The sequence below is a fragment of the Pleurodeles waltl genome, chromosome 1_1 (assembly GCF_031143425.1).
Source record: "Pleurodeles waltl isolate 20211129_DDA chromosome 1_1, aPleWal1.hap1.20221129, whole genome shotgun sequence".
NCBI classification, from domain to species: Eukaryota; Metazoa; Chordata; class Amphibia; order Caudata; family Salamandridae; genus Pleurodeles; species Pleurodeles waltl.
Window position 1 is genome coordinate 784018848 of NC_090436.1, and position 26773 is coordinate 784045620.

At 41.2% G+C, this 26773-nt stretch overlaps 1 protein-coding gene across 4 annotated transcripts in view; it reads right to left on the bottom strand.

The window, feature by feature from the left end:
• ERCC6L2 (ERCC excision repair 6 like 2) overlaps positions 1-26773 on the bottom strand; it is a 1058011-nt gene that overhangs the window by 659771 nt on the left and 371467 nt on the right. For 2 of the 4 annotated variants that reach the window (XM_069227899.1, XM_069227925.1), the window contains exon 9: positions 12523-12639. The exons of the other annotated variants lie outside the window; for them this stretch is intronic. In XM_069227899.1, the coding sequence (XP_069084000.1) occupies positions 12523-12639 (117 nt within the window). The remainder of the gene's footprint in view (positions 1-12522; positions 12640-26773) is intronic. 4 annotated transcript variants of the gene reach the window in all.

Here is a 26773-nt window from a genome sequence, read left to right on the forward strand (position 1 = left end):
TCTTAAATTTGAGAGGAGGGGCTGTTTGAATTTTTCCTGTATCCTTATGGATTTGTATTCTTGCTTGAGTTTGGTCAAACTCTTCAATGTCCAGCTCCTCTTCAAACCTGTGCCTCTCCTTCAGTTGTTTGGAGAGCCCATGTTCCTCTGTATAAGAGGTCTTTTTCGGCTCCGAACCCAGTTTTCTCGGCACCGAAATGCCCATGGTGATGGTTGGCCTCGGTTCCAAAAGGCTCTTTTGAAGCATAGTGCATTCGACAAGGCGATGCCAGCTTTTTTCGACGCCGGTATCTCGGCTCGAGTCGGAGACTTCGGCACGATTTTGGCCTTCTTCGGTGTCAAAGGTGTTGCTTGGTCACCGCTTTTTTTATGGGTCGAGCCATGGCCTTCAGGCAGTGGCGTCCCCGAGGCCTTTTGTTTTTTCGGGTGACTTTGGGGTTGGGTCGGGGCAGGCGTACTCACTTTTTGGCCCGCTGCGGGCGGTCGGTCTCCGTCAGAGTCGTCTGATTCCGATCCCTGGATGGAGATAGCCATCTCCTCCTCGTCGAGGTGTTGCGACGATTTTGACACCATCTGCACGCGCCTTGCCCTCCGATCTCTCAAGGTCTTTTTCGACCGAAAGGCCTTGCAGGCCTCGCAAGTATCCTCTCTGTGCTCCGATGACAGACACAGATTACAGAACCGATGCTCGTCTGTGTATGGATACCTAGCGTGGCACGTCGGACAGAAATGGAAGGGAGTCCGGTCCATGAGGCTTCAACGTTGGGTGTGGTCGGTTGACCAGCCCTCGGCTGGGCGCGGAAGCCCCGAAGGGCCACCGAAGCGGTTGTCTCGTCAGTGCTGATGCAGCGATAGAAGATCTTTCCCGAACGCAACAATACTGATGTTTTTTCAATGATTTTAATACTTTCCAGATTCGAATCACGGAGCGAAGAGGAACACGTCTGAACCCGATGGAGGAAAGAGAACAATCTAAGATGGAGTCGATGCCCATGCGCAATGGAGTCGAAAGGGAAGAGTCACTCGGTCCTGTGACTCGAAAAGACTTAGAAGAAAAACAACTTGTAACACTCTGAGCCCAACACTAGACGGCATGAACAGTGCACAGCATGTGTATCTGCAGCTACACATGCCATCGAACATGTATATATATATATATATATATATATATATATATCTCAAAAACGAAGTTGTCCTCATGTGAAAGCGCACACCCAACAGGTTAATTAAACGGGAAGAAAAAGCAAAGCCAGCAACTCATAGTGAATTTCTTTAAGCTGTTTCATTATTCCAGGCCTTTAGTTATAAAATCATCTCTGGACACGTGTTTCTAGGTCAATCCTTTCTTCAGCAGAGAAAAATATAGAAGTGTTTCACCCTCGTAGGTGCAGCCAGTGCTGGAAGTGTTCCAGGTATTTCTTTCTTGTTGAAAAGACCGGCATGGCTTCAGCTTGTCTAAGTGCGCTTTCACACGAGGACAACTTCGTTTTTGATATATATATATATATATATATATATATATATATATAAAGAGAGAGAGTGCGCAAGAGAAATACTGTCTAAAATTATACAAACAATAATTAAAAACATTACATTAACATATTAACAATAACATAAGTTAAAATTAACAAACATATATATATATATATATATATATGAAAAAAATATATGAAACCATTGTGACCAAACATAAGGAAGAACCAGCCACCATTTTAGTAGCTATTAACCTACTGTGTGCCTCAATGTCTTCAAAATTCACTATACAAAAGAAGCCCAAGAGTCAACTACAATAGGGTTGGTTCAATCATTCCTATACCGCTGCTCATCGACATCTCAAAGTGAAACTAAGATAACATCCACAATATAGGGCTGGGATTATTAGGGCGAGGAAAGAGTACAAGGAAGCGTTGGAGGTGAGTAATTCAGAGGCCAGAGCTAAGGCACGGGCAGATGTCGAGGTGGCAGGGTCTCTTAAAGAAAGCTCGGTCTTCTGGAAGGTAGTCAATAATTCTTCCTTTACTGACCATCATAGCGCAAAGACTGAGGGGGTCATTATGACTGAAGTCCCAATGAGCAGGTTGCCGCAAGTGCGTCTGCCTCCCCGCAGGCCCCATTACGAGTTTTCCGCTGGGTCCCAGTGGGAAACGGGTATCAGCACTCTCACCGGCTCGTAATCGAGCCAGCAGCAATACTGTAGTGCGTAGGGTGCACCAGCGCAGTAGTGTGTAGGGTGCACCAGCACCCATCGCAGTGTGCAAAGCAGAGGGGAACACTGCCACGGGGCTGGCATGGTGGGCACCTGCGCTGCCCATGCCAAGGAAGATTGATGTAGAAAGAAGAGAAGCTTTCCGCAGGCATGAAGTGAGTTATACTTTATATTTTATTTACTTTGCTGATCAAAAGTCCCCCAGCGCTAATCCTCGGACGTGTCTCCAAACCGGCAAACTATTGTTACCGATCCGAAAACCGCATTCGAGGGGAAATCGCTCGTGGGCAATATTACAAAGTGCTCGTGGGCGAGCGCGTGTATTCACCATTTTAAGCTATAACAAAGATATTTCCCTGTATTCCAAAGGGCCAGTAAAAGACAGTGGTTACGGCCCTAGCCTTATCGACGTTGGACTACTGCAATGTGCTATATTCCAATCTGCAGCTAAAGCTCCTTAACAAGCTGCAGATATATTAAAAAAAGCAGCCTGGATGCTATATGGAATTCCTAAGCATCAGTCAGCATCTTTGGCACTCAAAGAGCTGCACTGGTTAACCTTAGAACAGTGGATCGCCTTAAAGGCCTTGTGCATTGCCTTTAAAGCTCTTCATAACTCAGGTTCAGAATGTTTTAAATGCAGTTTCTCTTGGTACATCCCTTCCAGGCCGCTGCTGTCATCTGCAGCCAAGAATATAGTTGTTCCGAAATTTAAAAAAATAAATCCTGGCGAGTTAGAAGTTTTGTCATCAGCACAGCCAAGTTGTGGAATACCCTACCTTTTAAACTAAAGGAAATGACAAACCTCTTTCATTTCAGGAAAGCTTTAAAAACCCGGTTATTTAGTAAATAGTAGATATGTTAAACAGCTCTCCTCTTACTAACTTGATTACTTATGTAGACTTAGCAATAGCCAGCACCAAGACACCTCAAAGTGCTTTATAAATATCATTTTTATTTCTAAGCAAAGGTAGGGAAATTGTCAGACTTTGCAGGGATTACATTTACTATTCCCATTAAAACTTAAGCAAAAGCAGGTAAAGCGTTGAACTATGGAGGTGTTAGATTAACTATTCATACTCTAATCTAATCTATGCAGGAGTAGGTAAAGTGTTGGACATTGGAGGGAATACATTTACCATTTGTTAGACGTGGCATCCTTGGCATGGTTTTTCCCCTAACCTTTTGCCTTCAGACCTCCTGTTTTGCTGACTTCGTTTTTGCTGGCTTTAGGACTCTGCCCACTTTACCACTCCTAACCAGTGCTGTTCTTTTCTCTCCTTGAAACATGGTAAGACTGGCTTATAACCAATTGGCATATAAATGTACTCCTCGTGAACTAGTAAGTCAGCACTAGTTGTGCACAGGGCCTGTACATTAAATGCTACTAGTGAGCCTGCGGGACAGATTGTGGCACCCACTTAAGTAGCACGTTAAACATGTTTCCGGCCTGCCATTGCAGCCTGCATGTGCAGTTTTAAACTGCCATGTCGACCTGGTAAAATCAGCCTCTTACAAGGCCCAAATCTTCATTTTTAATTCATGGAAGTCACCGCTAGGCTAGGTCCCGGAGAGCCCAGAGGCCATAGTGCAATGTAATAGAAAAGCTCGCCATGTATCTCTAAGGTATACATGTTCTGGTAGTGTAAAACTCCTAAATTCGTTTTTTCACTTCTGTCAAGGGTGACCTCTTCCATAGGATAACATTGAAGTTACCTTATTTCATTTATTAAGTAATATTTCCAAATGGAGACAGATGATCAGTTCATGTTTGGTGTCTTTGGAATTGTATGAAAAATTCTAACTTATGGTGAAGTCAGATTTCAAATTACAATTTTGAAATTTCCACTTTCTGAAAGTTTGCATTTTCCTGCCTTCGTCATTTGGTGCCTGCAGCATTTCATACACTATTTTCACTCCAATCTAAGCAACAGTATGGAAAGTGTTGGACTTTGAGTAGTTAGATATACCATTTTTTAATCCTTATCATTAAAAAAAATACCTAACATGAAAATATTAAACTTTAAAAAAGTACACATTATGAATAAAGTTAAATGTAAAACAAAAAATTAAATCAAGTAATACAAAAATAATGTAACAAATATGAACTAAAATACATATAATATAGCATACTATATAAATATATAATAAAGCGTGTAAATATAAATATGTTTACCTCTCTACTACTCCCCCCAAAAAACACCAAAAAAATAAAAATAATATAAATTATAAATGAAACATTCAATTACTGAATAAATAAAATAAAACAAAATAAACAATTAATTCAAACATTTTAATATTAAATACACTTAAGGACCGATTCCGAATTTGCTCAAACTAACGGTGGCGGTCAGACCGCCACACTCCTGTTGGTCCAAACACCAGATTATGATCCTGGCGGTCAGACCGCTAGGAGACCGCCACCTCCACTGGGATCAGGGATCAAGAACGGCTGGCAGCAGTCGTGGCCAGCCTTTCCATGGCCGCTGCACTGCCATGGAAACGCTGATGGAAAGGAAGACATATCATGAAGCAAAGAAACTACAGTGCGGCAGGATCAGCGACATCGTAAACACACAAAAGTGCAGTCTAGCCCCAGCGAGGGCATCGACGACCCTGTTGTAATGGATTTTCTGGTAGTAGAGCTAGCAGGATCCCCCCCTGTATATCCTTTGCGGGGATTTTAATTTTAATGGCTCCTGAGACAGATTGCAGGATCTTTTAGCACCCGCAGCGAAGAAATATCAGGGGCGTAAGCCTAAAGTATTTAATGCGATGGTTGGTCTCCAGAAGGAGTTAGTATTGGTGGATGCCCGGGTAAAGCTATGTGAGCCTGATCCCGGATATACTTATTTTTCGGCCCCTCATGCGAAGCTAGCCCGGCTTGATTTCTTTTTGACATCCCCTGAGTTGTTAGCGCTTGCTAGTATGGAATTGTTTCTGCGGTTTATGTCAGATCATAACCCATTAGTATTGGACTTCGATTTAGATGGTCTTGAGCATAAGGTCAGGAGGTGGACCTTTGAAAGAGGGCTTCTTAAGGACCCTGAATATTGAGTCCATATGAGAGGCTGGATAGCTGAGTTCTTGGCGATCAATCAGGGGTCGGCCCAGTTAGAAATGGTCTGGGACACTTTAAAAGCAGGAGTACGTGGGGAAACCCTAAGCTTTACCCTTAGGAAACAAAAAAGTACTCAAACTAAAATGAAGGACGCACATATGAAGCTCAGAGCTGTAGAAAGGCAGTTGATCATAGCCATAGAAAGGGGGAGGATATAAATAATATTCAGGGGCAGATCGCTATAGCAAAAGCAGCAATAAATGAGGCTACAGCAAAAAGTATAGCAGAAAAATATTTGGCGCAACGTTCTGAAGGGTACGAGTTTGGAGAAAGATCTGGGCACCTGTTGGCTGCAAGAGCACGCCACAAAATAGTAGCTGGGGTCATCAGAGAGATCAGGGTTCAGCAAGGACAAATAGTAGTAGATGCGGATGGAATTAGGGAAGTGTTTCAGAGGTATTACACGGAGCTATATAACACTACATCTACGTTTACAGAGGCAGAGATGCTAGAGTTTCTTAGCTCTATTAGGATTAGTAAACTGTCAGACGAAGACTATCTGTATTTGGAGCGACATATTGACAGCTCAGAACTAGACAAGGCACTGAGCGATCTTGCCACTGGGAAAGCCTCCGGTCCTGGTGCGATCCCCCTAGAGATTTATAAAAGTTTTAAAACATTACTGTTCCCTCTGATGATGGAGCTATTCACCCAGGTACAGAATGGTAGCAAAACCCCGCCATCTTGGGATATGGTCAATATAGTGGTCTTTTTGAAGAAAGGGAAGGCTCCACAGAACCCAGGTTCATACCGGCCAATCACATTGATAAATAGCGATGCTAAAATTTATTTAAAAATCCTTGCTGCTCGATTATCTTTGGTGATTAAGAAATTGGTAACACCTAGACAACATGGGTTTGTCCCGGGTAGAGACACTACTGAACACATTCGGAGAGTCATCACGCTCTTTGATGCTACAGAAGTCGCAGAGGAACCTATGGCAGTCGCGTTGTTAGATGCAGAGAAAGCGTTTGATCTGGTAAATTGGAAGTATTTGTAGCAGGCTATGGAAACTTATGGTTTTGGGAAGAAATGTATCCTAGCAATAAAAGCTATGTATAGGTCACCGGGGGTGAGAATACAGCTAATGGGAGGGCAATCCGAGTGTATTCAAGTGGGGCGGGGTACTAGACAGGGGTGTCCATGCTCCCAATGTTGTTTGCTATCTATATAAATCCCTTGCTCAGACAGTTAGAAGGGAATAATATGATACCACCAGGGTGTATGTTTGGATTGGATACAAAGCTTTTAGCATATGCGGATGATATAGCCATTATAACTTCTAACCCAGATTTAGCATTGAAAGAAATCGAAGAGGTGACGAGCAAATTTGGGATGTTTTCTGGCTATCTGTTAAATAGAGCAATGACGCAACTGCTGATTAATCTACATGTGAGCACCCAGGACAATCGGAGGGTTGACCATGCAGTATACTTGGGTATTGACATTACCTCAAGAGTAGGAGCAATTGTTAATTTGAATTTGGACCCGATATTGGCGAAAGCTAAATATGATATGAATAGATGGAATAATTTACATATGACTATAATTGGAAGTTGTAATGTGGTTAAAATGATTCTCCTCCCTAAATTGTTGTACATTTTCCACGCTATACCATTGAGTTTCATAAATTCTCGGTTTGAGGAGATGGATCGAATAGTTATGAAATTTATATGGGCATATGGTAAGTGAAGAAGGGCGGGTAAATTTATGGCTCTACCTCGGGAAAAGGGAGGGTGGTCCCTCCCAAACATAAAACTATATCAACTTGCAGCAGCTTTTCAGTATATGCGCCCACTATGGGGGGGGGGGGGATAGATAGGACTGAGGCAGAGTATTGTCCAAACATCTATGAGCTGCTCGTAGGATCAATAGCGAACGGATGCTTGTTAACCTTTCATGAACCTGGGTACTACAAGAAAGTACGGTATAAGGTACTGGAGGCGGCCTATAGATGTTGGTGACCATGGCGGAAGAAGAATGGGCTGGGAAGATTCAATTATTATTATACTATAATAAATAACAACCCGTCGCTCCCCGAAATATTTAAGTGTAATCATGCTGTAAAATGGGCTTCTTTAGGCATAGAAAGGTTTGGAGATTCTTTTGATGATCTTGGGGTTAAGGCGTTTAAGAGTTTTCAAGAACAGTTTGGTCTTGAGCAAAGGGATTTTTTTCAAATATTTACAGATACAAGATTTTTTGAGTAAAAAACGGGGGGGGGGGCACAGGGATTTAGAAGTAATCTTTTGCTCAAGGATATGTTGGAAAAACCTAATATAACAATTAAACTAATTTACTCATCGCTGATGGCAGAACAGTCCGATGATTTGGAAAAGTATAGTGAGAAGTGGAAGGGTAAGCTGGCAGATGGAAGCATTAATTTCTTTAAATCATTAGAAATGGGACATACCATGTTACTTTCTTCCTCGCTACAAGCACAATATTATAAGACTGTTTGATTTGTATTACACACCAGCTCATCTTGTCAAGTGGGGTGGATCACAAGGGACAAATTGCCCAAGATGTGGGGTATTTGGAGCAGACATCATTCATTGTGGGGAATTGATGGCATTGAAAAATGGCATTTAACTTGTGTTAAAAGGAGTAGTGGGATATGAAGTGGATCTTACCCCTGAGATTATGGTCTTGGGGGTTGCTGAGAAAATGAGGGAATGCCACAGAGCTTTCATTTTTCTGGCCTTGGGGGTTTATCGATTATGCATCTCCTCTGCATGGTTGGACCGACAACCTCCATCGTGGCAACAGTGGTTGGGTAAATTATTGTCCATGTATCATCTTGAAGCTGCATTGTATGAACGGAAGGGGAGATTGGCCAAGAGAAAAGGGAAAGTAATATGGGGACAATTTCAAGAATGGATCCTTGCCCACTAATGGATGGCTAGGTTAAAATTCTGTCCTCCTGACATAATGGAAATTCTATCTCTTTTGTTCAACTAGACTATGTAGCCGTGTTTGATCTCATGTTACTGGCAAATCAGTGTATGATTTTAACTATTTTTTTTTCTTTTCCGAATTAAAAAAAAAGAAAAAAAAAAAGTAAAGGAAAGGAAAGGAAGTGCTAGGGGCCACAGGGGGGCCCCTGCAATGCCCACTCCCATGTCATGGGCAGTGCAGGGGCCCCGTGCCAGCACTCTCGGAATGCATACTGTCTGCTATGCAGACAGTGTGCATTTTGAGTGTCCATGTGTGTGACGGCATAGGTCTCGGCTCCATAAGGGAGCCGAGGCCTATGCCACCGCACTGTTACCACCAGGCTGATCGATGGAAACATCGTAATACAACATTTCCGCTGGTCAGTCTGGTGAAAACATTGCAATACAACAGGATTGAGGCCACCGCCTTGACAGCAACCTCACCCCGCCGTATTGGCTATCTTGGCGCCAGTGCCACTGAGATCGTAATCAGGCCCTTAGTAATGAAATATTAAATTACAACAAATTGACATAAATCAAATAATTTACGTAATTAACTATCAACTAATCTTTTAGTTAACTTAAAAACTCATTACAAAGGAAAAACTATTTATATTTTTCACTAGGTGCCCAACCTAATCCCCTGGAAAACAACCTACTACTAAATTATAAATCAGTTAATAAACTGTCGCAAAGTTAAATTAAACATAAAAAAAAAATCACAAAATATACTTAAATTAGAATAACAATCACCCATTTAAATAGTTATTATTACCATCAATATTTAAAAATAGCTGGCCTCCTAATCTTCAACAAACCTACCGACTCGCGACTAAAATAAAAGTTACTAATTCATATTATACAAATTTTATTTGCACTTTAAAAATAACAAACTATACAAAATACTCAAAATAATCAATTAAACCATTTATATTACCAATCAAATATTTAACATAAAAAATAAAAACTATAATAATTAAAATAACTTCATACCCTATTTAACTACAAACCCTAAACCCACTACTAAATAACTAACAATGTAAAAAAAATATTAATTATACTTAGAACTTACAAATGTCAAAAAAATGTTAAACAATTAAACAATACCTCAAAATAATATAATAAGTAACATATTAAATTAATTAAAAACAATATTTAATACAACCATATTAAAGTAAACAATGTTATATTCGACAATATTTTACACAACTATATCATATACCTAAAAACAATATTCTTAACTTTCATATTCTGCCTCGCAATATTTTTGATACTATAATATACATATAAGATATACACACACACACACACACACACACACACACATTACACATTGGGGGTTGACACTGTGTAGTTATAGTTAGGTCAGAGTTTGAATAGGAAGAGAGTTTTTTGTTTTGCTAATAACTTTGGTGCACTTTGACGAATCTGCATGAAAAAAAGTGCATCCCCTCAGCTCCTCCTTGGAACGTTTCATCAATCCATCAAGAGGATGGCAAGAAAAAAAGGGGCCTCTCAAAACATTAATTTCTCATGTTGCTTCCTACAGGAAACTTTGGTTTCCAATACAAACAAAAATGGCAGAATGGAATTACACTAAATTTGTTAGACTTTTATTAAACAAGCATGTTTTTTGTAATTTTTGTGTAAAGAAATTCACGTTAAAAAGGTGCACAGGTTGGGCTTGAAGGGGTTAATGCTTAGGTATAGCTGAGCAGTTATTCCCACGCTCCCAAAAATGCACAAAAAGGCCCCTTCTGAGTGGTCGAGGGAGCTTTTTTCCATGGTACCTATTTCGGTACCCCAATACCTGGGCCAAAATAAACTAAATAAAATTGCAGTACCACAGTAAAAATGTAAAAATAAGGGAAAAAAGCCTCCTTGAAGAGGAGATTAACCTCTTCAATAATAATCGCCCTAGGGTAGGCTAGGGTCATGGGGGGAGGGAATGGGCGTGAGGTATTTCACTTTCAGTTAAAATATTTTGGTGGGGAGTGTGTAGGGACTCCTCCCAGAGCCCCCCAGGGGTCCCCCATCTCCCCAGGGGCTGTGAGTATTATAAGGGGTTCAAGGAACTCATCCCTTGGGACCGCAAAGGAAAGAGAAGGATGGGCAGTGTCACGCACCCCCACTTTATGGTGTGCCCTCCCACTCTCCTTGACCGGGGCATGGGACATACACTGCAGCAGGAAGGTGCCAACTCCCAAGCCAATACTGAGTGTGCTGTCAGGTGAGGAGCCGGTTCGGCAGGACTACCAGTAGTTTATTCGAGAAAAAAAAAAAGCTCTGGGTACCCCGAGTGGCACTGGGGCACACAAAACAGTTAAAAAAAGATTGGTGCTGCACTACAGGAGCAGGCTTCCTTCGAAGGTTGCAATCTCAACTCTTTAGTATTGAAGCAATGAGGCTACTGATAAAATATTCACTGCTCCTTCCCAGAAGTACCCCATAATGACCTGCATAGACTTTGTTTATAACACTGTAGTTGTCAGTGTTGCCCCGAAGAGGGGCAGGGGGACCACAAGTCATTTATAAAAATGTTGTAAGGCGCTGCAGGGAGCATAACAGCCCCCTCAGAGATGTTTAAAAAACACAGTGTCAGTCTTTTGAGTCACTGAATGCATGACTCCAGGACAGCTTACTGTAATGTTTAAAGCATTCTCAGCTGGAGCTGTATGCTCTTCATCTGCAGTGTGGGAGCCCATTTTGGTAAGTCGTATTGCTGTATTCTGTGTTATGAAGAGAAAATCGGAAACATGCTTATAGGTGTTTTGAATAAAAAAAATCTTTATTTAAAATATTGTAATTATTATTACTGAACATTGTCAAGTGTGTATTTATAAGAAAAACGATGGATTATGGTTATTGATAAATTATTATAGTGACTTTATGACAAAGCCAATAAGTCTGTTTAATATATGTTAATGTGCTGACTTTTGATAAAGCCATATGGCCTGCCTTTTACGTTTTTGTGTTTTGACCTTTTGAAAAAGCCAGCAGGTCTGTCATCTATATTTATGTTGTTACTTTAATTTATTTTGTTACTTCACATTGTTAAAACCTCAGAAATGTAATGAAAAAAACAGAAGGGATAAAGTGATGTTATAGTTAGGATTGGTAATAATATTTTACTTAACATTAAAGAAAACCTCAGAAATTCAATGAAGGAAACAAAGGTTAAAGCGACGCTATAGTTAAGTGAAAATGTCAGTTAAAACTTAACATTTTAAACTCTGAAAACTACTGAAATTCACCAGTTATAATTAACTGCATTATCTATAACTCACAACCTTGCCACGCATTACTTATGACCTGTTACATCAATCACAGCGTGTTCTATATAATTTATAAAATCACTGATGACATGTTAAAAAACATTATTGATAACATTAAGCATGGCAGAGGCCCAAATTTTAGTTACTTCAGTTAACTACAACTGGTTAATTTCAGTGAGTTTTAGAATTTCAAATGTTACGTTTTTACTGACATTTTCACCTAACTATAACGTCACTATAACCTTTAGCTTTTTAAGTGAAAGTTATCAGATGCAGGGAAGTAGAAAGTGTGCAGCCTAGACTGAAAGCTCAGAGGAACACAAAGTAATAGGCCAGAAAAGCAACGTATTCGAAGACTGAAGACTATCTCTTATGGGAGAATCGACTGAATCTATTTTAACCTTATTTCAAGGTTGTGAAGCACCTTTATCATGTTAGCATTGCTTTTTGTATGGGTAGGACTAGTAAGGAATAGGAATACGAAAATGTAAATGATTATTTTTTAGTTTTTTTTGTTTTGTAATGTCAACTAAATTTCCTGGATGAGTATATTCTCATAGATACACCTTTTAGGCACACAGTTCCTTGATACAGCAAAATCCACCGCCAAAATGTTTAAATATCTGAACCAAAGAATAACATACAAAGAAAAGATATACATCTACCTCTTTTGTAGATTTTCACAAAAATACTGGAGAATAACGTCATTAGAGGCTTAGAGCATAAGGACACATAGAAGCAATTTGAGGGGTGTTACTGCACTCTTGTTTTACAAGCAAACATCCTAGATATCCTTTGTATAACTGTTCACCTTACACTTTATAATATTACAGATATACAGGGCTCCCTGAATGGAAGATGTACAGCTGAATTAAAATGAATGTCAAATGCTGACGTACAATTGTGTCTCATTCTTTCTTCTATACAATCTGTCACAGTCAAAAAGTCCTCATGTGTACATTTAAAAACAAAATAGAGACTCACCTGCTTTTTGCTTGTACTGCTGTCGGTTTGTAGCAGTGCTGTATGATTAGCAACCTTACGAAGGATTGCAAGGTAACTGAAATACAATGTACTCACAGTCTCCCCATGAGCATTTTTCTGTAACAGTGAACATAAATTGAATACTTAATACAGATTCACTACTTCAAATGTATCATATTAACACACAAAAAATTGTCCTCTGACCATAACCTCTTAGGTCTCACAGAAATATATATTTATGTTGAGTTACTAACCAACAAGCAACAGTAATCCTGGGTATTGGAGCAGACCACAAATAAATACATTAGTCAAGGTTGATATAATAAACCACTAAGCAACAAACGTTTAGCAGTAACAGTTCGATTTGACAGGCAGGAAATCTGGCCTAAACAAGTACAAAACAGAAAGAATACTGTTGACTTGTTGTAATGTACACTCGTACGGAATGATTTGGAAAGTGTAGAAATTTAAGATCCCTTGAAAATACCCCTGTTACAATTATAGTAATGGAGAAAAATAGGCTACAACTGCATTTTGCAAGATTATACATGTGTGACTAATGGTATTTGCATAGCAGAAACCGAGCTTGGGAGTCGGGTAGGGGCAGCAGGGAACTCATGAGCAGGTGTGGGGCCTGAGCTACAATTCATGATAGTTTACAAGAGAGGCAGGCTGTAGGTTGGTTCCAATTCTTTAAGGTGGTTTTCTATTTTTAACATATGGAACTTCAATTTCTTTCTTATTTGTAAGATGGAAGGGGATGTTTTCATGTGAAATTAGATGTTGTTTCAAATCCTGGATGTAGAGTATGCCTACCTTTGGTTCTTTCATTCTTGCATTTCTTTATCTGCAGTCTGGTGATATCCAGTTTCCTGTTTTAACACAACAGAGCTGCAGCAGTTATTTTAATGGCTAGGTGTGCAAGAATGCCATTTCTGCCATTGACGTGATCCAGATAGTCTTGAAGATTCTGCAGGCTCAGAGGGAGGGATAGTCTTGTTCCTTCTGTGGTTGAACTTCTTCGAGCCTTTAAAAAGAGATGCTGCAGCATGTAAGGGTGCTTCATGGGTGTCACAGAATTGTGATGGGGAGGTATAAGAGCAGAGTGCTGACTTCATTGAGGTGAGGTACGACCTAGGTCTGCACTGTTGTTTTGAGATTGTTTTCAGGTAGGTCTGATTTTATTTATTTTCAGGAGAAAGTGCTGATATAATTCTGCCTAGGTTTTCTTGGAGATGTGCTTTTAAAGGGAAAGGTCAGTGACAAGACTGAGTTCACAAACTTGGCACTGGCTACCATCTCAGGGATACAGGGTGAACCTGTCTAGGCTGCCAAGCTTGACTCTGCGATTGCTTGTTATGGCTGCCAAGCAAGGGGAGAGCTTTTTTTAAAACAAAATTGAACTGTAGGTAGGTGCCTGACATTCAGATCAATGGTACATCAATAGATCTCGATTTGCAGAATGTTGTGAGTCCAGAAGATTTTGAAGCACAATTGAGTGATATTGGTGCACTGATGGATTCCAATGCTTCTGCCAGAGAGTTTCTGAACCAAGGGGCCCAATGTAGAAATTGAAAATGATGGGAGAGAAGATGGTTCTCTAGGATACTTTATAGGAAAGAGGGGGTTTTGTGGATCTCAAGGTTCTCCTCTGGGTGAGATGATTGTGGTTGGTGAGGTAAGATGTGGACTCTAGGAAGACTGTGCCAGAGAAACCCAGGCGTGATCCAGAAGGTGGATCCACGCTTGGTGCATAACTGCATCAAAGGATGATGCAAAAGCTCTAGCAAGGATGAGAATGTCTGGGTCATTTTAGTTTTTCTTGAGTCATCCATTAATTGAAGATTAGGAGTTTCCCTGCTGCATTGATATAGAAAGTCGGACCGGTAATCCAAGAGGTTATTTTGTTTCACAAATTAGTGTAATTGAGCCCACGGTTCATAACTTGGTATGTGGGACTCAGGAAGTCCACAACTGCAAGGAAAATAAATAACATTAGCAGATTATTAAGGCACATGTAGATACAAAATAAATGTGGAATTATAAATGTTAAAATGGTTTGTAAATGTGAAGGAAATTGCAACCAGAGGCTACAAACATAAGTTGATATCTTTAGCTTGAATCAGGGACCCGCAAATGGAAACAGAATCTAGTTTGGACGACTGTCAGCCTCTATACATGGCCTCAATGGGAGCACTCATATGCACAGACAGCATGCATTAGGAGTAAAGAAGACAAATTGATATGCTAGACCCTAGCATATTGCTTGGTCTTTTAGAAATAAAAACATTTTGAAAAGCACCAATCTTCCCATTAAAATAAAGTCATAGTTTTTGTATATTTTGTTGTTCATTAACTAAATAAAACACTTCATAATGTGTGTATTTTATTTGATCAATACTCATTTCTGTATTTTTGTGTATTGTTTAGAAGTTCACATCTTAGAAATTGTTAAGGCTGGGGTCTCTAACTACGGAATAGTGATTCAGTAAGGATTCTCAGAACTCAAAAGGTTAAAAACTGCTGGTGTTAACTACTTTCCTAATGTTTTTTCAGATGCAAGGTGACGGGGCAGTAGGCAGCAAAGTCACCCAGGTCAGAGTAGTTTTTTTCAGCAATGAAGGATCTCTATTGTTTTTAGGTCATTTGATAAAATTTCATGGGTGCCAGAGGAGTTCATGAAGTGAAGGAGTTTTTTAAGGCATCTCCACGTGATTTCGGTGTACAAGGAGGGTAGTGTAAGAGATGATAGGAGGGAGTGTAGATATCTGGTTGGTGCTTTCAAAATGGATTCTGATTTTCTTTCCTTTGTTAAAGACTGATTAATCACACTGAACTAGTTGTCTGTTTGTGGGATTGTTGAGTCCAGGGAAAGACTGATTCAGTGTTCTGTTATCATAAAGAGAGTTTTGCTTCTATTTGTTGATTCATTTTTGGTTATCTTGTGGAAGCTAGTTTTGCCTTCGCTGATGAGGGTGCTGCATGCTAAGAGGATGTGCGTGTGACCATCCACTGCTGGAAGAGTGACCCAAGAGTAAAACTATTTCAGTTCTACAAGCTGGATTTGCCTCAACTACAAATGTAACTGATCCTCCTTCCTCGTGAGGCCATTATTTATTAAATGATTTGTGGGGGGGGACCCTCATGTTTGCTGCAATTACAACCCGTTGGGAGTTCCGCCATATTTCAATATTTCAAAGTTGTATAGGTCGGAAATAGGGACATCAACTGGGAATTTAATCCTTTTAAAGGTTCAAGCTTGAACAACCTACATCAATAAATAGGTGCCACCTATCATAGTCAAGGAAGATATCCCTAATACCACGGACGTCTCAGTATAGGGTAATTAGGGTGTCTTTTGCGTGTAATGAGACAGATACTAGGGAGATCTGTAATTCAGTGCCTAGCCAACGTTGGAGGTGCCATGTCGTGAAGAATCCGGTTATAGTAACAAGACTGCTGGACTTGGGCGGCATCACCACAGAGCGCGGGGACGGAGTCTAATCCTGCACCGTGTGCCATCTGTCGGCCTGACCCTTTCGGGCAACTAGCAGCACCTCACCAATACTCATGGGTAAAGGTGATTTGTGGCAGCCCCTCACATTACATCTAGATTTCCAAGGGAAATCGTGGTGGAACAGATCTTACTCCTTTTCTCTCAGTCACATATGTCTCAGACATACAAAGGCAAACAGAAGCAGGACTAGGTTCAATAAGTTTTATTGAATCAACTGCATTCTATGTAAAAAGGCATTCATTGTGATTATAAGGATGATAAAACATAATAAGAGCAGGGCAGTGACAACATAGGAAACGTCCCCCCATACTGTCACAATAATGGTTCTAGAATCCCTACCTGCTCTACTAATATTCTATACAAGAGCATGGCAGTGTAAGCCCTTATCTGCCCATCAGGACTCTGGAAGGAATTCACCCTCCACACCTGTGTTTGTAGACAAATAAGAGGTCTGTTGATCTAAGAGTCCTCCCACAGAGAGGCAGAGAATGTATCAGGTCTCAGCAGAAACTGCAAGGAAGAAATGCAACATGTAATGGCAACTGGCTGGAATTCCCCTCTCTCATGTAGGGGGCAGTGAGGTGTTTTAGAATAAAACATCTGGTGTTCTGAGAAAACTGCCCTGACGTGACAACACATATATGTCTGTGCATGGGAGTAGGGGACCCGATGAATGCTTTGTGCTGGCAAACACAATTTTATCACGTTCAGCCTTGAGTGAAGCAGAGTAAAAATGTTGGGCAGAGAAATTAATATCAGAATACTGCGTAAAATAATAAAAACATCTGCACTAAAATTAAACTTTTGCTAAAATAAGACAAAGGATAAAAATGCATGTTTCAGAGTGAAAGGGCACAAGCTGCAGGCCTAAGCTAACAAAACGAGCCAATTAAAATGATAAAGTAACCTCACAACAGCTGTAAGTTGAATGAGGTCATTAGGGCACTGAAACATCTCTATTTCTTTTCCTGTCTGTGTATTGATCACTTGCTCTGAGAGAATTATCAGGCATCCCATAGTGCAGATGGATAGAATTTGGAGGGTCTTGTTTTTATTGGTGTGATTAGGTCCATATGATTTTTCAGAGTAGTTCTGTATATGCTGAGGAGTATATTGACATCTGATACTGATGCAGGGAGTTCAAAAGATTACTGAATAAACAGATGGTAATAAATATTGGGGTCTTGCAGTGTATCACAGGTGAGATGGCCATGCTCATGTTGAGTGTGTGCACATGATGTGCTGCTTGATGTCTTGGACTTTGAAGTGTGTTGAGGAAATCTGTCATTATCTTTGTGCTTGTGGCAATGAGAGGTTTGATGCCCCCTGATAAATGTGGGTTAGGTTTACTGAATGAAAGGATAGGTGAAACACCGTGTTTTTTTTTTCTTCCAGAAGTTCTTGTTGTGTACTGGGTCTACGGTTCATACTGAAGGACGCCGTTCAGGATGTTGAGATTGGGACTTGTTCGGTGAGGAGCTTAAATGATGAGGTTCACTTAAAAATTCAAATGCTTATGTACAGTCCAGTGCAAAGGAGATTTTTGGATGGCAGCGAGTCCTCCTCCTGTCTCAATAGGTATAGTCTAAGTGTTAGGGTTGTTGCCTGGGATGAGAACATCTCAGATGTCTAATGATGTCTAATGAGGTGGGTATATGCCACGGGCATTGATTAGTATGAGTGGGAGACTGTGTACTTGTGGTGGTTTGTATGGGACAGTGAGTGTAATGTGGTATGTGTGTGTGATTTGGGTACTAGTGGGGATACTGGGAGTGATGCATGTAGTGTACAACACTTATTGGAGGAACACGGGTCCTATTCCTAAGCCCTCCTGGCCCTACACGAGATGGGCCATGTACGGGAGAAGAGGAGTTCGTCTGCAAGATGTTTTCAGTGGTGGTGTCCCCCTGATATCTGACCAGGGGGCTCCTTCTCATATGAGAGTGGAGGTTACAGCACAAAGTGAGAGAGCGCCAAACAGTGGCAAAAAAGGAGGCCTGGGGCGGGGAGGCAAAAAAGGGATCTGTGCTGAGTGGGACAGAGTGACTAGCAATGTGCTGATGCTAGTGAGATGGGTCCTAGACCGGGCTGTTGAAGGCGGAGTGGGTGACATAGAGTAGGTGAAGCACTGGAGATGAGCTGACCTGCTCAACTGATGGCTACCAATGAGGGGAATCAGGAGAGCCAGAAGGCGCAGAACAAGCCACCTGCCCCCCTTGGCGGAAGAGAAATTACTAAGATGCACTGGTAGAGAAGGACATATGTTACTCATTGGGACTGCTACAGTGAATCAAGAAGAGCTCAATTTTGGGTTAAAGGATTTGGGGTGAGACTGTTGAGGCATATCATGCTGCAACTGGGAATGTATGCCTATGAATACATGACACTGGAAAATAGTGACCACACCAAATACTGTTAGAGTGGACAGCTGAGGCTTGTGAAAACAGGATCTTTGATGCAACTGAAGTGGTAACCAGATAAAGTGCAAATAGCCATAAGGAGGGATTGGAATGGGCACTGAATTTGATTTTCAACTGATAGTATCTGTGAGAAGTTCTTTGCACTAACACCCCTGTTCCAAAAGAAGAATGAAGACATCAATTTACTGGCTTCCTTAGCAAGACTTGCACGCCGGTGACTGTCTCTGAAATTCTTGCAAACAGAGAGCCATGGGTTCACTGAAGGTTGTTTAGGAGCTGGTTGAAAAACAAGAGCTCAGCTACACAGCGGTGGGACCTCAGGCCAATGAGCACAGGGAATCCCAAAAACATAACAGCAATAAACCCCAAGCGTGACAAGCTGGATAAGATCCTACAGGCCCAGTCACCATGAAAACCCTGGATAGTAAAGCTGATTCAGTAGTCTCTAACATGGGACTGCTACGAGATGACAACTTACAGAGTTACAGTTGTACAAAGACAAACTGCATAAACAAGTGAAGTTACTTGTGTAAAGAGTCTGATTTCTGGAAAACATACAGAAGGTCGTTCTGGTGTAAGAATATCATTGTAACTGGCCTGCCAGAAAGCACGAATAGCACAGACATGATGGACTATCTGGTACAATGGCTGTTGTCTGCAGTAGCGCCCCATCCACTGTAAGTTCTTTGCTGTGAGAGAAACAGCTCACAAGGTTCCAGCAAGGTTTCCATCCACAGGTTCACTCTTGCACTCTATGATGGCACACCTTTGGCACTATCACAACAGAGAAATGACAGTGCAGAAGGCCTATACCTTGGGACTCAAAAAGGAAAACAGTACAGTAATGATATTCACTGACTATACTGCTGCAGTGCAACAAGAGGTTGTGTTTCTTGGAAGTAAAGAAGAATCTCTGAAAGGAAGGCATACATGACATGCTGCAGTGCCCAACAAAATTGAAAGCAGTAGTAGGAGACGAAGCAGCCTTGTTTATTAACCCCAAAAACAGAATGGGAATGGATGTGTACACAGCGAAGAAAGAGGACAGTCTCCTTGTTAATCAGCTACCATTAATATGGAGGAGGAGGTAAACAACTATGACAGAGCCAGGTCAAGTCTAACAGCGGCGATGAGTGCACACCAGAAAAGGCGATCACCATGCAGCACACAAGTAATAATATCTGATGATACCGACTGTCGACACACACTACTCATTGCAAGAAGCTCTCCATGACATACCTCGGAGAACAGTAGATGATATGTAATTAATTTGCACGAACATGGTACCAACTTACAAAAAATATATACTTCATGGTCTGTTACTTGACTAATTATCCTGTTCAATGTTTTTGAGCACCTATGAGTAATACACATTTCTGCAGACCTAATGATGCTAACAGGACGAGGTCAGCAGGGACAGCTAAGAATAGTGGCCATCCCCCCTGACTCTTCTCCTCAACAATGAACGGAAGGGATATAGCTCTAAGGTTGTTTGACTTACTGGCTAGAAGACTGTCCTAGGTAGAAAGTTCAGCTTTGGAATTGTTTGTTTCACAAGCAAAGGGCCTGGTTCTATTTGTAAATATACAGGGAGTGCAGAATTATTAGGCAAGTTGTATTTTTGAGGATTAATTTTATTATTGAACAACAACCATGTTCTCAATGAACCCAAAAAACTCATTAATATCAAAGCTGAATATTTTTGGAAGTGGTTTTTAGTTTGTATTTAGTTTTAGCTATGTTAGGGGGATATCTGTGTGTGCAGGTGACTATTATTGTGCATAATTATTAGGCAACTTAACAAAAAAATATATATACTCATTTCAATTATTTATTATTACCAGTGAAACCAATATAACATCTCAACATTCACAAATATACATTTCTGACATTCAAAAACAAAACAAAAACAAATCAGTGACCAATATAGCCACCTTTCTTTGCAAGGACACTCAAAAGCCTGCCATCCATGGATTCTGTCAGTGTTTTGATCTGTTCACCATCAACATTGCGTGCAGCAGCAACCACAGCCTCCCAGACACTGTTCAGAGAGGTGTACTGTTTTCCCTCCTTGTAAATCTCACATTTGATGATGGACCACAGGTTCTCAATGGGGTTCAGATCAGGTGAACAAGGAGGCCATGTCATTAGATTTCCTTCTTTTATACCCTTTCTTGCCAGCCACGCTGTGGAGTACTTGGACGCGTGTGATGGAGCATTGTCCTGCATGAAAATCATGTTTTTCTTGAAGGATGCAGACTTCTTCCTGTACCACTGCTTGAAGAAGGTGTCTTCCAGGAACTGGCAGTAGGACTGGGAGTTGAGCTTGACTCCATCCTCAACCCGAAAAGGCCCCACAATCTCATCTTTGATGATACCAGCCCAAACCAGTACTCCACCTCCACCTTGCTGGCGTCTGAGTCGGACTGGAGCTCTCTGCCCTTTACCAATCCAGCCACGGGCCCATCCATCTGGCCCATCAAGACTCACTCTCATTTCATCAGTCCATAAAACCTTAGAAAAATCAGTCTTGAGATATTTCTTGGCCCAGTCTTGACGTTTCAGCTTGTGTGTCTTGTTCAGTGGTGGTCGTCTTTCAGCCTTTCTTACCTTGGCCATGTCTCTGAGTATTGCACACCTTGTGTTTTTGGGCACTCCAGTGATGTTGCAGCTCTGAAATATGGCCAAACTGGTGGCAAGTGGCATCGTGGCAGCTGCACGCTTGACTTTTCTCAGTTCATGGGCAGTTATTTTGCGCCTTGGTTTTTCCACACGCTTCTTGCGACCCTGTTGACTATTTTGAATGAAACGCTTGATTGTTCGATGATCACGCTTCAGAAGCTTTGCAATTTTAAGAGTGCTGCATCCCTCTGCAAGATATCTCACTATTTTTGACTTTTCTGAGCCTGTCAAGTCCTTCTTTTGACCCATTTTGCCAAAGGAAAGGAAGTTGCCTAATAATTATGCACACCTGATATAGGGTGTTGATGTCATTAGACCACACCCCTTCTCATTACAGAGATGCACATCACCTAATATGCTTAATTGGTAGTAGGCTTTCGAGCCTATACAGCTTGGAGTAAGTCAACATGCATAAAGAGGATGATGTGGTCAAAATACTCATTTGCCTAATAATTCTGCACTCCCTGTATTAAAGGAACTGGATATGGTTGAAATTAGGGACTGCAGTGCTCGAACGCGGGAAGAAGAATACACACAACATTTGCATGATGCCTACACAGTGCATACATAGATACAGGTAAGTTCCTTATATGGAATAGTTGGGGTATGAATAATATTGCTAAAAGATATAAAATACACTTCATATAATTGAACACAAATGAAATAAGCAAATGGGAGTAAATTAAAAAAAGGTGAAAAGGTCTGTTGTACTATACCATTTTCTTCACATGCAAGACGGACCCTAATCTGTGTAAACAGCAGTGGTGAACATGGACAGGGCGTGACGGTTTGTCATGGTAAGTGCCAACAGAAATTTGAAAACTTACTGCCATGTTTGGTACCTATGGACTTGTAATAATAAATCTTCTTTAATGGTAAAGCTGGGTTTATGCTTACAACTTTAAAAATGCCACTTTTAGAAAGTTCTAATAGGTTTATAGAAATAGTCCTTCTTGTTTAAATATCTGGGTATACCAATTCACATGGAACCAACGGAAGGATATCATTTAGATGGATATGTTAATATAAAGAGAGATGAGTTCTGTTATTTGGGGACTGAAATTACCTGGGACAAGATGACTTTCATAAGTGCAACTGGACACCACTCAAGCTAAAGTTAAGGGAAGACACAACCCACTGGAACAAGCTCCTGCTGATGTTACTGGGCAGGGCTGACATATTGTGCAATACAAAATACCCCATTCCTTATCCTGGAGACTTTCTTTCAATAGGCCAAAAATGAATTAGGCAATTTACTAAGGGGTTCAAAACCCCCTTGCGTTTCCCTCAAGAAGTTATACTGCTCAACATATGAAGGAGCAGAGCACTCCCAAAGTGTAATGCTAGGCAGCTCATCTGGTAGGTGTAAACGACAAGGCATTCTATCCATCAGACAAGCAGTCTATCAAATTAGGTAGATTAACTAGGCATTCAAAGCCTTAACTCAATAATTGATATTAAGGGAAATCAACTGACCTACCAACACAACAGGAGTAGTGCTGTTCACAAGGTCAAGGGCATCCAGCACTGTAGGTTGGGGCAACAGGCTGATAAAGGAGACACCATTATGGGTGGGTATGCCCTCGGGGAAGTAACACAAATGTAAGGATGTAGAGCATGGGATCGCAATGGTATTTTGAAGCTGGGTGACATGATGGGCACTGAACATATAAAAAAAAAAAAACCTCCCCAGAGCTACAAACTGACTTCAAATTAGCTAACTCAGAATACTTTGGGTACATACGTAGTTGGCATACTCTATAAAGCCATAAGATTGCCTGAGATGAGATTCAAGACCACTCCCTTCTGGAAGCGAGACTACTAATGGTCAAAATATGAAACAGAGAAACCGCAAACCCTCAAACCAAAAAGACCCCAATGAACAACCAGGCAGATAACTAACAGGGGCTACGGAAGAGATGGACAGGAGATTTGGGACAACTCGACAACCAAAGTTGGGAGGGAGCACTAATGCCACCACAAACGGTTGCCACACAGTCTACTTTCAGACTCATGCAGCTGAAAGTGTTGCATAGAGTGTGCTACCATTAATCATGTATTGACGTGATGGGGTTGGTGGGAACCCTGACCTGTGTAAGATGTCTAATTGATACAAGCACTTTCCTACACACAATTTGTTTGAGTGCTCAGGTACAACTTGGGCGTTGTGTGTCGAACTGTCGCTCACTCTGGAGCACACCAACCGACCCGCTTATAAATGAATACTTTACTACCTGGGTTTGATAGTGGCACACAGGGGCATAGCAAGACTAAGTCAGTGGTTTTGGTCCTGACCTGGCCATATGGCGGAGGGGTACGAATTGGTGTATAACCACGGAAAAATCAATTTATGAAAACAGATGTCTGAGCAAATAGGAGAAAATATGGTGAGCATAGCGAGTCAACTGATTACATGTATATAATCTGTATCATGTGGAAATGATCAACCAAACTAGGGTTCATGTGGGTGCATTCATGTGGGTGCAGGTGTGTGTGTGGGGGAGGAGTCTGATGGTATGCACACAAAGCGCAGAGGGTCCATCAGCCTCGTGAGTCACAACTCCTTGTTGTGTGCAAACCTTTGCTGCCATATTTACACAACCCATGCAACTTTGACCTGACACTGGTTGGCATTTGAGTACTTTTTAGTTTTATAGAGAAGCACAATAAAAAGAATGTCTACAAAATTATCATGCCCCTGATGGGAAAGAAAAAGGTGGCTAAAGTGGTTATTGTAGTTTCAGCTGTTTTCTATATTTCTGTATAACCAGGTCTGATTTTGTGAATGAAGAGATAACTAATAAAAAAATCCTCAGTGCTGGACAGTTGAAACAAAGCCATTTGCTGTTCTCTCTCCCTGGTACGTTCATGTCTGTAATGTTGTTAAAGGATAACTTTACAGGCTACATCTGTATTCTGCAATTGTTACAGATTTTATCAAAAGCTCACATACAGCATTAAATGGTCCCTTCTCATGAATTGAGAAGTGGTTAACCATCCATCTGATACAGCAGACTTTCGTCTCATGAATTATAAGCATATGTTACTGTACACTCGAGATATGGGCATGGACCTCTCCACTATACTCCGCTCATTTGGAGACATATCTGGCATACAAATCAATCGCACCAAGTCATACACATTCTCCTTCCATGACACTAAGCCCCACAACATGGTCTCTCTGGGCGAGCAGACCCATAACTGTGGCATGCCATACATTTTGATATTTGGGTAGTCAGATCTAGAGATCAACCTCAAATTTACTATACAGCAACCTACTGAAGACCGTCAAATCATTGAAAGCTAAGGTGAAATTCTGGGTGGCATTGCCCCTATCAGAGGCTGGCCGTTTGGCACTCTCCAAAATGGTGATGCTGCCCAAATTGCTGTACTACTGTGAAAACCTGCCTATAGTGGTCCCTGCTTCCGGTTTCAAGACACTGAACTCCCTACTGCTCGATCTTATTTGGGGCTCCAGACGACTACAAGTTAGTCTACTCAAATTGTAGCTGCCACTAGATGGAGGCAGGCTGGGTGCGCCAAACTTCAAGTCTTATTGCTTTGCTGCCCAATTACAATCGCTATCTTACTGGTTGGAGGGGATACACTTACAAGAGATTGGCTATTCACAGCGCATGCTGTGCTCGGGTGCTTTGCATGAATTTCTGCTACCGGGAGTAGCACGCCCCTCCCAGGCTTCCACTACTACTACTTAATGACGCTATCATATATTGGAGGAATGCAGGGCCCACCTACCCATTGGCACACATGTCCACCGGGGTACAACCCTGGGAAGATGCAGGAATTACAACTGTGGGTGACTTGTTCAAGGATGGGATGCTGCTACCCAATCAGGATTTTATACAGCTGCACAAGATACCTGGTGCCATCTTACTCACACTCTAATGTTCTGCGCTACATCCGCATGCATTGGTCACCAAAGGGCTTGGAACCTGACACACATAGACTGGTTCATGCAGTCCATAAAATGGGCACAGATACCTGGTTAATCTACAAGGGGCTGTGCACACACTTACACACCTCGTTGAACCCATTAAGATTCCATTGCGAAACAGACCTCAATCAAGTTTTTCATGACACAAAATGTAGTTTTCTTACAGAGTACCCCAACTTGATACCTAAGAATACACGTTTTAAATTCATCCAGTTCTCATTGCTAAAGAGGACATATTTAACTCCATCAAAACTACATAGAATTTTCTGTGCAGTCCCATATTCCTACCCCAGATGCCGAGCTCGTGATGCCAACTTGCTACATATGATGTGGTCCTGTCCCATGCTAATACCATATTGGTCGGGCATCAGGGAATCACTTATGATCGATGAGTGTTACAGTGTCCACACACTAGGTCATAGCCTAACACTGTATTTTTGGATTATACCCTAGGCCTAAAACCTCTAATATCGAAACACGCTATTTTGATTTGGCTTCTCCTAGCCAAACGATGGCTGGAAATCACCCACTGCCCCCTCGTGACAGTACGCCGAGAGGCAGCCTGGTGTTGGGGCTCAGCTGAAAGTCACGGATTATGCATGGTGGAATACCAAGGGTTAAGCAAACAGCTCATAGCTATGTTATCGGATACCCTGCTGGAACAATTTAAAGCCCAAGATGAGGATCTTGCCATGTGTGATGGGGCTTGCACTCTTGTATCCCCATCACTGGTCATTTCCCTGCTATTCTCTTTAGGCATTACAGGTTGATTTTTGTGGTTCCTCACGAGGGTGGGCAGCTCTCACTCTCACTCATTAGTGATGATTCTACAACAGGCAGCTCGCTGTTGTTGCTGCATTTACTATGATTATTCATGTGTACGTACGGCTACAGCAACGTTAATGACCCACAATGCGATGTATGACAATGACAACTGCAATGCTACTTGTTTATATCTCTTAAAATGCAATAAACGATGTTTGAAAAAAAATAATTAGAAGCAAAACAGTTCTCACCTTAGCAATTTACAAGTGGAAACAATAATCTAGAAGTGTATTTAAATAAAAAAAAAGAAAGTAAAAAGCTAAATCAGAAATAGCTTTGGTGGATAAGTGTCCAGCTTCCTTTGTAACAGCAATCCTACCTCAGCTCAGATATAACCAATCACCTTCAAAATCACACCAAGTTAATTGTCCTGATCCACATGTGTTAAATTCTAATGATTTGGTAGTACTACTGAATGTTGACCCCCCCCTTCTTCATCCACCCCACCAGAATATCGTTGTGCAAGAATATTGAGGACAGGATATGGAGGGACAAAATAATGAAAGGCAACTGTACATAGGAAAGTATGGATTTACTATTCCTCAACGCCACACCAGAATAAGGTGTATGTACCACGTAGGTACGCATATGAGAATTCAGGTATAGAAAATCTAGACTTACTTAGCTGTCAATATTTTGTCCTCGATATTGTCCCATCGATATTCTGTGGTCAGTTTTATGGTGCTTACCAGTAATTCTCATGCTTTCAGAATAAATTAACTGGTTTAAAAGGCTCAACCATAAGTTCAAAAACGTTTCAGACAAACGCAAAGACAAAGCTGTAGAAAAGGACAGATCAGAGGATGGGTAAAAAAAAAAGAAAAGAAAAAAACAATAAAAAAAACAATACCC